At 46.4% G+C, this 15,136-nt stretch overlaps 1 protein-coding gene across 1 annotated transcript; it reads right to left on the bottom strand.

Moving 5' to 3' along the window:
• Nucleotides 1-849: 849 nt before the first annotated feature.
• Nucleotides 850-12,137, bottom strand: TAL2 (TAL bHLH transcription factor 2). The gene is made up of 2 exons (XM_071455724.1): nucleotides 11,932-12,137; nucleotides 850-3,645 (listed from the first exon to the last, which is right to left on the bottom strand). Exon 2 carries the CDS (start codon nucleotides 3,633-3,635, stop codon nucleotides 3,291-3,293), a length of 345 nt encoding a protein of 114 aa, XP_071311825.1. The 5' UTR covers nucleotides 3,636-3,645; nucleotides 11,932-12,137; the 3' UTR covers nucleotides 850-3,290.
• Nucleotides 12,138-15,136: the final 2,999 nt, after the last annotated feature.

Genomic DNA, 15,136 nt, shown 5'->3' on the forward strand with positions numbered 1-15,136 from the left:
CTCTCTCTAAGATGACATTGCCTTATTTGGTATAAATACATACTGGACATCACACATAAGTACATTTTGAACCTCACATTTACTGATTTCTTGACTTTTGTATGTAATTCCTTGAGACTGTGCTTTGCTAACACACATTTTGTGCAGAAATTCCTCTCTTGGTGTTCATAGAACACTCTCAGGGGTGTGAGATATGCAGTCAAGCATGGAACTGAAACTGTCCCCGTGATCCAGTGATTTCCCATCTCTTCCTCACAAGTTCTGCATCTGTCACCCTAGTGCTTCCTCTCCCTCTCCAAGACTCAGATTTGGTTGGGGATTGGATTGTTCTCACCAGCTGTCAGAAAGAAACAGCTTTACATCCTACGCTCCCCTCAACTTTGAATTAATTTTTATATCCAAACCTGGACTCCTGTTTGGATCTCTAGGTTGTGCCTATCTGAACATCTCCAGATAACAATGGACTCCAAATTAATTCTTTAGAGTGTCATATGCTTTTTAAAATGAAGTTGATTAAAATTTTCTGAATTGTGAATTTTTGGAAGAGATAAATAACAACATTGTGCAATAAAATTTTAGTTATTTGTCTCTCTCAAGGGCTGGTCAAAATCTTCTTAGCACATAGATAGAAATACACTATGAACTAAAAGCATAAGGAATTGCAAAATAAACAAAGAATTCTTGTCATTATTCATCATCTGATAATATTGTTTCTACCACCAAGACTCTTGCATAAGAGACAGCAGAAAAATCCTCTGCTGGAAATCACATCCTAAGGTCTTTGAGATCCTCTACTGAGTGGTGTGCAAATGTGAAATGAGATTTTAGAGAAGTTTAGAGCAACAAAGATTAGTTTCTTAAATAATTTATTTGGAATATATTAGGTGTTAAATAACATCATATAGCACAAAGTGTTATCAGTTGCACTGCATTTTTCATGATGACGCAGATAAGAAATCCCCAAAACACGAAGAAGAAACTTGACCAAAAAAAAGAAATCTTTGGTAGAGAGATCTAGGGAAATACTTGCTGAATGTGACAGTAGGGAGCTCCTAAACTGAAAGGAGATCAAAGGAAATGGTGATATGAACCGAAGCAATAACAAGAAGGGAAGGTTTTTAGCATAGAAAATACAACAAGCATGTTATGTTACAAAATTGCCAGGTTCCCTTTCCCCTTCCCAGTATGACAGCTGCTCACAAGATGTTTTTCCTCGCCTTGGTGATTTGTGTTTCCTAGGATAGCAAGTGACTGATAGACCCAACAGCACCACCACGCCTCAGCAGGGAGTGCTCTGGTTTACTTGGACTAATTTGTCCTGCTGCAACTCCAGCAAGCCAGCGGAAAGCTGGGAGGAGGATGTGGCTCGTTACCTTGGAGGTGTCATGCAGAAGAGGCTGTGGCTCCATTTACTCACATTAAGGTGGGCAGAGGTGGGGAGGAACAAACAACAAAGGACTCTCGGTGCCTTTCCACTCAGCTGCTCCCCAGGGCCACCCTGGCAGCTCACAAACCCAGGGACAAGCAAAGTGTTCAGAAAGGAAACCAAATCAACATGAATCGTTCCAGCTTTCTTTTTTCTTTCTTTCTTTCTTTTGGTCAAAATCTGTCCACTGGCATGCCTGTACCTCCCAGCACCAGCACTGGATGGGGCGAGCTGTGTTCTTATCAGTCCTTGGCTTCTGTCAAGGCTGAGGACAGCTCAACATTCCCACAGCAGGAGCCAGCCCTGGCTTCTTTGGTGCACCTGGTGCTTGGTGAGGCTTTGAAAAAGCAGCTCAGCTTCAGGTGCCAAATCCCCTCATGCAGAAAGGCCGTGCATGCTGCATGCACAAACCCAAGTTCTGCTTTCTGAAAGCACCTCTTTGTCTCATGAACAAACAGAAACAGCCCAGGGACATGCCTGGCCTACAGGAGCTACATTTCTTCACCAGTCATGAACAATTTTCTTTTCTAAGCCTTGACATGTACCTTGGCCCACATGAAAATCACGAGGCACTTGTGTCAGTGGGAGCAGGATCTCACCAGAAAGCCATTCTGCTTAAACCTGGTGTCATTTTCTCTGCTATTTTGGGCTGCTTATAAATCACATGAGCAGACCAGGCCTTGTCTGGCACAGGTCATAACTCAAGTCAGGAAATTAGATTGGATTTTTTTGTGGGCAGCAATAACCCACAGTGGCCACTTTCATGCAGTTTATCATGTAAACACCCACAGCGTGATGGTTCCTACAGGGCAGTGACTCACAAATGGAAGATATTTACACCAATTTATTTGTCCTTGCTCCATCAGCCCCTTTGGGATGGTATCCAGGTGCGAGAACCTCAGCTAGGGCAGGTGAATTTGGGGAGTTTAAGGGCAGTCAGTGAGATGTGCATGCATAACCATAGACACAACTTTGTCCACAAAGGTTTTCACTGAGGGCTTTGTCCTGGCACCTCCCTCCCAAAAAGGACCTCCCCCATTGCTACAGATCCTACGGAGCACCAAAGGCATTGAGTCACCAACCTCTTTGATGGGCTTTTAAGGCAGCTGGGGTATAGCTGACCATCTTCCTTCCTGTGCACCTGTCACTACTATGGAGGAGATTTACTTTGCCTTTTGAACCCACTGAAACTCATCTGTGACTATGGATTTTGTCATTTTGAATTGGCACTTTTTGCTTTAACCTAACATTTAATTTTTGCTTAATGTGCTTTGCTCTGACATCAGGGGTCCCTCCAGTCTGATGAAGAAATATGTAGCTAGGTTCAAGGGCTAGGACTTAAATTGAAAAAAAAAAAAAAAGTATCAAGCTAGAAATAAGATCCACAAGTTCAAGAGAGAGTGCAATTAGCCCCTAGAACAACTCAAATATCACATCTCTCAAAATCTTTCACTACTGAGGCCAGATATCTGTTGTGGACAAATTTTGTGGTGCTGTCATAATTCTTCATCTCAATAGTGTTTCCTTGAAATAGAATAGGAGAATAATCTCTTTCCCTGTCAGGAAAGAGAAGGAATTTCTATGCCCTGATTTATGGAGGAGATCTGGACAGAAGACTTTCCTGGCCTGGATTCTGCCACGACAGCAGCGAGTCCTTCCAAGCTCCCAGAGATCACAAGTTCTCCCTCTGGACTTCCAGGTTTTTTGCACGACCAAGTATTTCCTACCCTATTCAATAAAAATGCAAATTAAATAGCAATAAATACAAATAAATAATCACAATACACCAAAGAGCAACCCACAGATTCTGCCAGGAGAGAGGGACTATCACACTAACACCGAGACTTGCACATCTCATTGTCTGCTAGGGGGATGATGCCTCTGACCAACACTCTACTATATTGCTGCTCATGCCGGGACAGGAGACACCACAGTTTTCAATCAGCGTCAGCTCTTCCATGCTCTGCAAGTGTGGGAAGAGCCCCTGGATGCTGCCCCGGGCTGCCACTGCTGTCTGCTGCAGGCCTGGCTCTCCCAGGACCTTGACGAGGAAGTTGATGTATCTCATGGCCAAGCGGAGCGTCTCGTTCTTGCTCAGTTTTTTGTCTGGTGGGTGGGTGGGAATGAGCTTCCTCAGCTTGGCAAAGGCACTGTTGACATTTTGCTGCCTCCACCTCTCCCTGGTGTTGGTGAAGATCTTCCTTGTCATTCTCAGGGTGCTGCAAAGCAAAGGAGATGGTGACTGAATGCTGGATACCCCTGGTTTTCACACAGGCTGCTTTTTTAGGGCCGCTGTAACCTCTGGGCCAGTGGCAAGCACAGAGTGGTGGTGCTAGGCTGCTAAATTTTACCCCCTCTTGCTGGTGCTCTTGTCCTCCATGTCCTTCACAGAATCACCCTAAAGTCGTAATCAGAAGTATAAGAGATGCAACCGGATGTCAGAGTTCAGTAAGAACTTCACAAAGGAGGTAAAGCAGTTTAATTTCCTTATACAACATTTGGTGCTGCTGCAAGCAGAGTTCCCCCCTGCAACAGAATTCCCAACAGACAATGCATTTGTCATCCCACCAGGCTGTGTGAGAGCCACACAGGCACTTTTTATGGGGGAAAGCAGGCAGACCCAGTGCAGAACACATCCCCGCTTTCCCAGCCTCATTTCACACCTCCCCAGGGTCTGCACCCAGCTGGCCCAAGCTTGGTGATTCCTGGCTGGAGCTAAGCCAGGTGGACTTCACCATGGGCCTTCAGTGAGCAGCCAGCCCACACCACAGACATGTGTGACTGTGGTTATTTCTCCAGGGCTGAGCAGTCTGCTTCCCTGCCCAGCCCACAGTGGCTGCAAGGGAATAAAGAAAAGTGTCTGGTGGCAGACACTTTTCATTCTGGCTTCTCCTTTAACCCCTGAGAAATGCCACAAGTGTGATCAGTGCATGGGGGAAAGTGTGATTCCTACAAAGCATGCTGGCATCCCAGACTAAACCTCTCCCCAGCTGTTCCCTGTCCACCCTCACAGAGCCAAGCATAGGGAGCCCCGTGCCCAGAACAGACCTGGCAAAGAAGAGTACCGAGGCAAGGGGTGCACAGTCATTTTAAATGCCATTTACCAGAAAGGCTGTCAAAAGTTCTTTGTGCTGCCCTTACCTGTCTCCCACCACCCTGGGAAAGTGCCTTCCCTCCTCTCCCACAGCCCTGGAGGAGACAGACTCCCCCATTTCTGCGGCAGCTCTTTATGCCAATGGCATGCAGACAGTTGGAGCAGGGAAGAGCTTTCCACAGCCAAGAGACTGAAGGACAAATGTTTCCTTACCCTCTTAGGCATGTGAAAACCTCAGCTTTTTATACCCATTGGCAAACCCTTCTTTACTGTAGTCCTCTGAAGGGGAGTGGGGAGCAGAGGGAATAGCATCCTTCATCCCCAGGAAGAGGAAACTTTGGGATGACAGCCCAGCTGTGATCCTGTTTCCATCTGAAGCAGCCTTACACCATGTAAGACACTTGGGGTTCACCAAAACACGCGGTGAAAGTCCAAGGGAACAAAGATACACAAATGTGACTCACAGTTTAATTGGGATTCCCTGTCAGAGAGCCAAGGCAGGGAAGTTCCTGCCCAGCTCCTTCAAGTTTCACAGATCACCAGCTGCCAGGGGAACACAGCTGCAGCACTGTGAATCCTGTCACAGCTGGGTTCAGAGACCTCTGCTCAGGGATGCACACCCCTGAACACTGTAAATGCCTGCTCTCGCTGACAACACCTCACGTTCTCCTCTTGGCCCTGGCCTTTACACTGGTAACACATTTCTATTTTGGTAGAGGTCTGAAATTACTGTCATACCTTTAAGGGATGAGAAAACTGTCTCATCAAAATGGCCTTGTTTCATGAAAGGCTCCTTTAAAAAACAAACTCTTTATATTTCAGGTTGCTGAGAGTTTTTCTTGTCTTTTGTAGACTTACATTAAGACTCATTGCTTGATCCAAATGGGGATTATATCTCTCTTTTTATTAATTTTTTTAAATTGTTCTCCTACCCCATGTATCATTTTTGGTTTGTGCTGTGGGAACAAATCTGCTTGGTGCTTTGCACCTCCCTCAAATAGGTTGCATGTACCTTTCTGGCAAGGGCACTGCCACATCAGTGGTACAGATTTAAACACTGCCTTTCAGTGCTTCTCTGTACTGCAATGTTTTCAGTGCCCAAGGCAAAACTTTTGCCTTTACAGATTAATTCTTCCAAGCAGCTGCTCAGATCCATGTGAAATGCAGAATGCCACCTGCTTCTTTCTCTGTCCTCTCTTTTGGTGTTTAAGTTGTTGTTTGATTTTTTTTTCCTTTTTTTTTTTTTTTTTATTCTGAAGACATCTCTATCTGTACAAAGGTAACATAGGGGAAGTTATTTGGGTGTCCTTGTCTCTTCTGATGGGTTGACTGGACTGTATTTTGCCAGGCCTTTGGGGCTCTGCACTGTAATTCTGCCACGTGGGTCAGTTTTTGCTGGGTACCTGTTTACATCTCCTTACAGCTGCAAGCACCAAGAGAGAGTCTCTGCCTCTTGTCTCCCTCCTGCTGCAGGCAGCCCCCGGCACAGCGCTCCAGGAAAGCAGGGTAACACCCAGCCCTGGTGCTGTGAACATGCCCTCTGGTCCTGTTAGTGGTGTTATTGGTGGAAAAATAAACCCAGCCTACTCCTTCACGCCGTGCTTCCTTTGTCTCTCCTCTCATGCCTTTGGAAAAGGACAATGCCACGTTTGTGGTCACAAGCCTTGTCAGCAAACAGATGCCTTTGTGAGAGCAGCTCCTGCTTTACACTTCAAAAACGCGTGTTTGTGTTTCTGACATTTATTCGAGATCAGCAAACAACAGCTCCTTTCCTTTCCCAGTGCCTCCTCTTGCAGGGATAGCACTTTGGGGGAGCTTTGTTTCAGGTGTAAGCCACCTTATGTGTCTCTCCACCTTAAATTCTCCTTTCTTTCTTTACTGGTGTGGGTTTCCTGTTGTTGTGCTTGGAGTTTCCATTAGAAACATAGCAGAAAAATTATCCTGGTCCAATCCTGCGGTGATTGCAATGTTTCAGCACAGCTTTTTGCTCTAGTCACCTACACATCCCTCAAGTTCTCTGTAACCACAGCACCTTCTAGTTAAAATGCAGCCAGTTTGCTGGCAAGGGAATCTGATTTCCATTTCTTTTGTCTCATTCCCTTCTTTCTTTTCCTTCCTTCTCTCCAACTCCTCTCACCAAACTTGTCTTTCAATGTACTGTTTGCAACTTCAGGTCTTTGCTAATTTTGCACAACCAAGCAATGTATTCTTTAGCTTTCTCTGATGCACTGTAGGAAATACATGCCATCTACTTGGTCTGTTTTAAATCTGTGCAGAAATCACCTGTTTGTACAAATAACATGTAGATTTATTGCATGAACCTGCAGGTTTGGACTCTGTACTTTCTGCTCACCTTTCCTAAACACAGATTAACAGCCTCACATTTAGCTGAGAATTAAGAATCTAGTAAAACAGCAACTTAAATTCAAGAGGATTAATTCTGCTCTCAGCAACCTAAATCTGGAAGTTTGCACCATTTTCACTGGAGGAATTACTTTGAAGGGCAAAATTTTGCACTGAGGAAAGGATTTAACTCAGGTCAGGAAGGCACGTCCAAAGTAGGATGTAAATAGAGTTTCATGAGCTAAAGTGCACGTCTGCAACATATAAAGAGAATTATGCAAAGAAACAAAGGAAAAACAAGCCACCACCACCCACCCACCAAAGAGACAACTAAAGCTCTTTGCACCCCCTACCTACCCATTTGAAAAATATAAAAATGTGTGGTGGGCGGAATCCTGGCTGTTTCCAACGCAGCCAGACAAAAGACTGAGCGGCGGCGGAGATGAAGATCTCTCCCAGCAGCAGTTCTCACAGGCTCTCCGTGCTAAAGCCTTTCAGGCAATTCAGGCAGCAGCAGAGCAGCAGAGCAGCTCGGGCACAAAGCACATCTCTGCCAGACATTCCCCAGCAAATGGCCCCCGAGCCAGCGGTTAATGCCTGAGCGCTGGCAGGGGACTCGCCGGCAGCCCGGCACTCAGTCATAATTAGCAGGATGCTATTAACTAAAGATCTTGGGCGAGAAAGTTCCTCCCTCAAGTTATACCTCTGACCTCGGTGAAGTTAAATCCATGTTGAAACTGGCCGCTGGAGACCTGCTCCTGCAAATCTTAATCAGACAGCAGATGCCTGCTGCCACCAAGAATTGGAGTGCCTCTAGTAAACCTGCGGTGCCACACCATCGCTCCACAGGGGAAACCCGGTGCCTGCTAAAATTGGTTATTTAACACACTGCACTGGATTTTGTTAAGTCCCCCCAGCCCTTAAGTAAATGGCAGCAGAAGAGCAGATGGTTTCCTCTCCCAGGCAGGTGCTTGTGAGCCCGATCTGCCACGGGGAGCAGAGATTCTCCAGCTATCACTCCTTGCTGCTGTGCTTTGTTCGCTTTGCATCCCTGTGATTTGGGCAGGAGGAGAAAGGGGAAATTCACAGTTCCCCTCTTCAGTTTCACACAGGCCTCAGAGCGTGGCACTCAGCTGCACGCAGAGGGCAAGAATGAGCATGGGTATTACAAGACAAAACATTACCTATTGCTGACACGGGACTTTATTTCTTTTTCCCATTCCCTCGGAGGAATAAACTCATTCCTTGCAGCTTAACTATGCACAGTTTGCTGCTTGGATTTCAGGGACTTTCTTTGGGCTGGGAGGGGAAGGAAGGGAAGAGGGGACGATGCACCCCAGCTTGATGGATTTCAAGAGGAGCAGCTCGCCACCAGGTACAGGCTCTTCCCCCAGCTTTCCTCAGCTCATTCTCCCCATTGCTGCCTCCCTGCATCTCAGGTCTGACCCTTCCCAAAATGCCTCCCACCCAAAATCCCACAGGCATACCAGTGGACAAGGACACAGAGAGATCTCAGTGCTGAGAGTGAATGCTGGGCTGGCAACCAGGGACTTGAGCTTCTGTCTGTGTTTCTGTGGTTCCCTTGCCTCAGGCAAATTCCTTTTTATTTCTTTTTTTTTTTTTTTCCCTGCACCTCCTTGACCTTCCTGCTTATTAACCTCTGCAAGGTTTGTGGAAAAAAATTGTCAAGTGTATGTAAGAATTTGTGTGTTAGAGCAGATACAAGCACAGGGTGGCCCAGCCTTGCAGTGCTGGTAAAATGAATGAGAAGAGCCTTTCCCTGCATCCCCAGGGTGATTCCTTACACTGTCAGTGAACTTCATTTTATTTCAAATAAGATGTGGGAAGAGGAACTACTTCATGAGTAAACAAGGGCTCCTTTCTCTGCCCCTTGCCTCTGTTGGGGGTGTTATGTGACAATCATACCACGGCACACAGGAGAGCAGAGCAGCAAAAGCACTACAAAAACCAGTCCATGCTGACACAGTGATTTACCTTTTTTAGAGCCTTTAAATCCAGGACAAAATGCACACAGTAGAATCTCTCCTCCTGGGAGCCCTCCTGTCTAAGGGCAGCATTTACAGAAGCTCTAACAGTCACACTCGTGCTCTCACTGAGGCTTTAGAAAAGGGAAATCACTGGAGTCCTCAAAAGCAGCTGTGTGAAGGTCTCAGGACTAAGTCACCCTTCGTGTTTGGGGTTACTACACTGCACATGATCCCAGTTCCAAGGGGCAGCTCTTTCACCTGACCCAGTGCTGCCCCTGGGTTGCTGAGCTTTGTGATCCAGTCACCCTCCTGGAGGGTTCAGGTCTTCAGCATGGAAGAGCTCTCTGCTTTCTGAGAAAATCAGATTCCACAGTACGCACACTGTGCCATCATGCCCTCTAGGCCTGCCTTGGGAAAGGAAAATCTGCAATGAAATGAATGGGCTGCCACCCAGATGGGTTTTGGGAGAGCACAGAGTATGTGGCCAAGACCTTGACAGTAGTGAAAAGATGTGGCTCAAGAAAAGTTTTACACATGGAGTGTAAATGCACTCTGCACATGGGAGTGGGCTTTTGGGGTTTGGGGGTTTTTTGTTGTTGTTGGGTTTGTTTTTTTTTTTTTTTTTGGCATGTAGCTCTCTTCTGCTCAATATTTTTATGGCTTTTTGCAGAAAGATGAATTATACCAAAAAAATAAAGAACCCGCTCATGGGCTGCAACAGCTTTTGCTAAATGGAGTTCCAGTGCATTGGCAGGGGCATGACAGCTTGCTAAGCTGAGAAAGGAACACTCTGCCAGGTTTAGCTTTTATTTGCTGAAGCTGCACTTGTGCTGTTTTCTGTTCCAGAGAATGTGAGAGTCTCTCTCGGAAAAATGCTTCTCTGGCCTGAACGACAGTTCCTGTGGGTTTCCTTTAACAACAGTCTCTGCCAAATTAACAGCCCAAGTACTACAGAGAGACACCTTCACGGTGCTTTAAGGTAAACACAGAGAAGAAAAACAGTTGGGTTCTGTTCCAGGAGTTCTTCGGGTCTCTTTTTCGTTTTTGTTTTTGTTTTTTTGCACACAGGCCCAGTGTGCAAAACCCTGTTCCACACTGGTATTTCTCCCACCTCATTGCATCACCCATTCCTGCCTCCCTCTCTCTGGCCCGAGGAGGCAGGAGGGCAGCTGTGAATAGCAGAAAACATTTGCCTGTGTATGCAGGGAAGTCCACATCCCCCTTCAAGTGAGGAGTGGGACCCGATGCTGCACATCTTACAGCTCAGCAGAGAGCAGTCTGCAGCACCTCACGCTGTTGGAGAAGTTTTTGGGAGCAGAAAGGGGAAAATGCAGCCAATGCAAAGGACATTTGTATCAGGGGGAAATGTGGGTATTTATTGTGTTTGGACGTGGCCCCCAAACAATATTTGCTCTTGCTTTCTATCCAGCTCTGCTCTGATGCTGGTGGCAGATCTGTCTGTGACTCAGACACAGCAAGACTCGAGGTCTGACAGCACCCAGTGTCCTCTTCCTGCCAAAACTCCCCCCGGGCTGCTGCCCACCTTGGGTCACACCAGTCCCTTGGGTCACCCATGAGCACAGAGGGACGTGGCCACCACGGCAAAACACCAAAATGCCAAAAGTGAGATGCAAACCGCTGCAAGAGAAGGAGCACAGCCCCATCTTCCCCTGATTGTCTTGCCACCAGCCTCTGTGGGGCTGCTCCTGAGAGAAACACCAGCTCAAAGATCATCCCTGCCTCAGCCACCTGTGTTCAGTGCACAGATTTCCTGCCTAGCATGCTGGCTCCGTGAGCTCATCATTCCTTGGATCACCTGCTCATATCACAACTACCTTAAAGGTTTATGTAAACAGGCAGTAAAACCAAGCTGCCTTTATCTCCTGGGTTTTTTCCTGGTTTTCTGGGGTTTTTTTCTGGTTGGTTAGCTTTGTGGTTCATTGTTTGTTTGGCCTTTATGTTTTTCCTTTTTTTTTAAATCTGTGTGAAATAATATAGAAATGCATGGTGGAAAAAGATTCTGAAAACAAAATATTGTCCTGTAATGTTACAAGGAAATCAGGAAGGATAGGGACAGCTACTTCAAAAAACGTGCATGTTTTGCTGTTTATTAACTTTCTCAAAAAATTGCTTTATGCAGAAGGCTACCCCTGGAAATAGAAACACGTTTTATACTCGCAGTTTCAAAAGTTTTGTCACAAATCTGAGAGTTACTAATATTTAACAGGAAAAGTGAAAATTTTTTAAAAATGCTAAGCTTTTCCTCCTAAGTGCACTGTTGAACTGCAGAAAATTCAAATGCCTATATGTTTTACATCTGCATCAGATGTAACACAGATGACCAGTAAAGTATGGGGATATTTTTAAATATGTGAGGATTGGAATTTAAAACTTATTCCTTACACTTTTACCTGTTGACACTGAATTTCCACACAGTCTAGTGAGTAATTAGTACATGATTATTTGTGCTTTGGCAAGGAATTTGTTTTAAATATCAAACAGCATTGGAGAATTCACTTAAGTTTTATTTCTAAACTCAGGGAATCTATGATGCTCTGTCTAATCCTTTTGCACCACTGCAATAACTGATTTACAGCAGCTTGCAATGCTATAAATGAGTTTGCCTAATGTGCAATTATACAGCTGTAAGAAAATCTAGGAATAGTTAAGAACAGTGATTATAAAATCACTTTTGTTTCCTCCACATCTCACCGCCAACATTTCTCTCAAAAGCAGTAAAACCAATCAATATTTTCTTCTGGTAAGGTCTGACTCCCTGAGTCCCTGTGGGGACTAGGAATTTGGAAAGCTCAGGTACAAACTGTCTCTTCACTTGATGAAGTGCAGCCACTTCTAAGTGGCTGTTTGTCAGATGAGATGCCTTGCTCTTAAATTTTTGATGACAAGAACCAGAGGTGCCACAATAAAAATCCAGAGAACTGGTAAAAGGCCACTGAAGAAATCCCTTCCCTTTAGGATATTCCCCGCTCGGAGGGGAAATTTTGGCTTCCCTAAGAAAGCTGCAAGATAAGCCCAAAAGAGGGGAGGATAGCTGTAAAGAGAAGAGGCCATTCACTTACTTTTCTGCTACTTGTGCCTCTGGAAACCTGGTCAGGGGGCGGACAGGCAGCAAAATCAGGAGCTTCCTGTGATTCTTTCCCGGCTGCTTTTCCAGTGCCTGCCCACGGAGCTGGCTCTTGCTGGAGTCAGCCTAGCGCTGGTCCCGGCTGCCTCATTTATAGAGTAGCAGTTCCTTTGTCTGGCGCGTGTCACCACTAGTCCTGGCAATCCAGGGAGCTCGTTTTGCATCTCCCAGGAGATGCTCCCTCTGTCCTGCCTTTTCTCTGCTCGCCACATGGCCCCCCTGCCCTTCTCTGGGGCTGGTGTGGGCTGGTAGCAGGAAGCATCCTTGCCAGCTTTAGTCACTTATCTCAGTGAGTCTGGCTAGAACTTTGCAGGAAAGGATGGAACCAGCTTTAGCAATGGTCTAATTTTCCCCTCTTTTTCCTCTTCTGATTGAGGAGATTTAAAAAGAAAAATTACTCATTTATCCAGCTCTGACAATGTCAGTGTTTCCAGAAGCAGAGATGGCTCTTCAAAAGCCCTCCTGAGGAACAGGCTGGGAGTATTTATTGCACTCCCAGGCAGGAGGAAGCTCCTGCTCTGCTCTGACAGAATGTGAGGTGTAGCTGGGGGGATGAAAATGTGCAGACCACTGGATCCTGCCCTCCCTTCTTTGGTGGGAGCTCCCTCTCACTTGGAGTCACAGCTGGCACATTCTGCAGGCAGAGGATGGTGACAGCTGCTGCTGCTGCCCCAGAGCTGCCCCAAGCCCTGGTGCCCCTCTGCCTCACTCTGTGTGGCAGCAGGAGGTGAACTCACACCTCTTCCAGCCTGCCCTTCACTCCAGGGCACTGGAGGGTTAACTCATGCTTTTACAGCAAAGATGAGCCAGCTCCACGGCCCTGTGGCTAAGATGTAGGGTCAGTGAAACACAGACTTGTGTTTCATTGCTGGGGTGTCCCCAAAGCTTCCTCTCTGAGCAAGGACAACAGGCCAGCAAGGTGACATCTGAGTGCAAAACCCAAAACCTGCAGAATAACCCCACCCCAGTCATGTGTCTGTGCCCATGACAGGGACTGGTCCATCCAGCCTCACCCTGGGCCTGGGTAACCACTCATTTATAGGTCATTTATCACTCATTTATAGGTCAAACACTGGCACAGGCTGCCCAGAGAGGTGAGGGGTGCTCCACCCCTGGAAACACTCAAGGTTCCTTTGGATGGGGCACTGAGCAACCTGATCTAATTGAAGATATTGCTCAGTGCAGGGTGGTTGGACTAGGTCGCCTTTAAATGTTCCTTCCAGCCCAAACCAATCCTTGTTTCTATGGAAAGAGTCATAAAATTGCCCCAGGCACAGGCCAACTACCCTTACTGCAACCATACAGATCCTTTGGGACCCATCCAATCCTTTCTGCTCCTCCATCCACTCCTCCATGAAGTGCTGGGAGTTGTTTGCTTAAGAGCAAATAGGGAGAAAAAGAGCAAGATACCTGCTTATGCCCTGGATCAGCAGGAAATATCCTGGGGATACCAAGGAGGACAAGGGGTGGGGGAAGAGAAGCCCCAGCTCATCACCCCCCTGTCATGGGGCAGGAAAACGCCTGCACCCAGGACGAGCCGCTCCAGGCGCACTGCACCACTCCTTCCCTCCGCCAGCTCCCAGGAAAGCTCAGCTATTTCCCAGACCAGCTCACCCCAAAGAGCAAGACGGCTCAGCGGTGCTCGCCTGTTGGGTTTTTAACAGCGCGGAGGATGTTTCAGCAGACGGGACTGCCCCATGAATCTTAACAAGGCAGCGGCGGAACGATGCGGTGGCTCTCTCCGGAGAGAATGAGCCTCGGGTCCCTGCCAGGGCAGGGCTGCTCCCTGCAGAACTCGAGCGGAGGTTCAGCCCTTTCACACGGTAAATTAACAGTGGCACTACAGCCTGAAAGCTGTGTCAACCGCTTCATTTAGCACAAGTGTTATGTTAACTAAAGGCCCTATTCCGGAGGGGCCTTTGGCCTCACAGAAGCCTAATTTCCATGTAATTTACATTGGAGAGTTGGAGAGTGCCCCTCCTCTCTGTTACTTCCTCCAACCTATTATCTACCCAAAACCTGCCCTGAGATGCTCCGGGCAGCAGTAGCGGAGGAGGCTTGCAGGTCCAGAAAGGGAAGGGAACTGAAGCTCCTGATCCCTAATTGCTTCAATACTCCACTAAAGCCTAGAGCTTTCAAAACCTGTCCAGAAAAAGCACTACAACCAGGAAAGCAAACAAACTGACAATGGTTATTTCAAACACTTTGCCAAACATTTTTAAACAAGCAAAACTGAGTCATGCCTTTTTTCACCAAAACGCACAAGCACTTGTGGGAATGTTTAAATTTCCAAAAGTCAAGCTAAAGCTATCATTAGTACTTGCCCTGATTGTCAGCTTGTGCAGCCTCCTGTTTCTACAGGAACAGTCAACCCACAAAGCTTACAAAGCCTGCCATCATAGCAAACAAATATCACTACATACCCTTCCTTTAATAAAATATAAAAATATTCATGTTTCGATGTGACAGTGTTCGCAGGGGTCTTAGGATGAGGGAAGAGACGGGGATCTGACTCCATGTTTCAGAAGGCTTGATTTATTATTTTATTATATATATTATATTAAAACTGTACTAAAAGAATAGAAGAAAGGATTTCATCAGAAGGCTAGCTCAGAATAGAAAAGGAAAGAAAGAATCATCACAAGAGCTTGTGTCTTGGACAGAGACTCCGAGCCAGCTGACTGTGATTGGCCATTAATTAGAAACAACCACATGAGACCAATCCCAGATGCACCTGTTGCATCCCACAGCAGCAGATAATCATTGCTTACATTTTGTTCCTGAGGCCTCTCAGCTTCTCAGGAGAAAAAAATCCTAAGGAAAGGATTTTTCAGAAAATATCATGGCTACGTTTCAATAGACACGTTCTCTAGTGCAGTTTTTGCTTCTGTTAACACAAGTAAAACAAATACTCATGCCTGTCACCATTTTTTGCAAGCTTTTACTTCATTGAGTGTACCCCAAGAAATAAAAACCAACAATGGTCCCACATATACTTTCCTTGCAGGGAGAGGGGTAGGATGGACTGCTTTTCATCCCCACTCATGCATCCACACGGGAGAGGATGCAAATGTGACAGAAGTTTGTCCTGCACTGCTGGGGCACACCAGGACCCACTGCCAGGCACTGGGCAGGAGGTC

The sequence above is a fragment of the Agelaius tricolor genome, unplaced genomic scaffold (assembly GCF_023055355.1).
Source record: "Agelaius tricolor isolate 1412-34295 unplaced genomic scaffold, bAgeTri1.0.p SCAF_53, whole genome shotgun sequence".
In the NCBI taxonomy this organism is placed as follows: Eukaryota; Metazoa; Chordata; class Aves; order Passeriformes; family Icteridae; genus Agelaius; species Agelaius tricolor.

What these genes read in the sequence shown, in the direction of transcription:
- TAL2 (XM_071455724.1), bottom strand. Translation starts at nt 3,635, where the DNA reads ATGACAAGGAAGATCTTCACCAACACCAGGGAGAGGTGGAGGCAGCAA.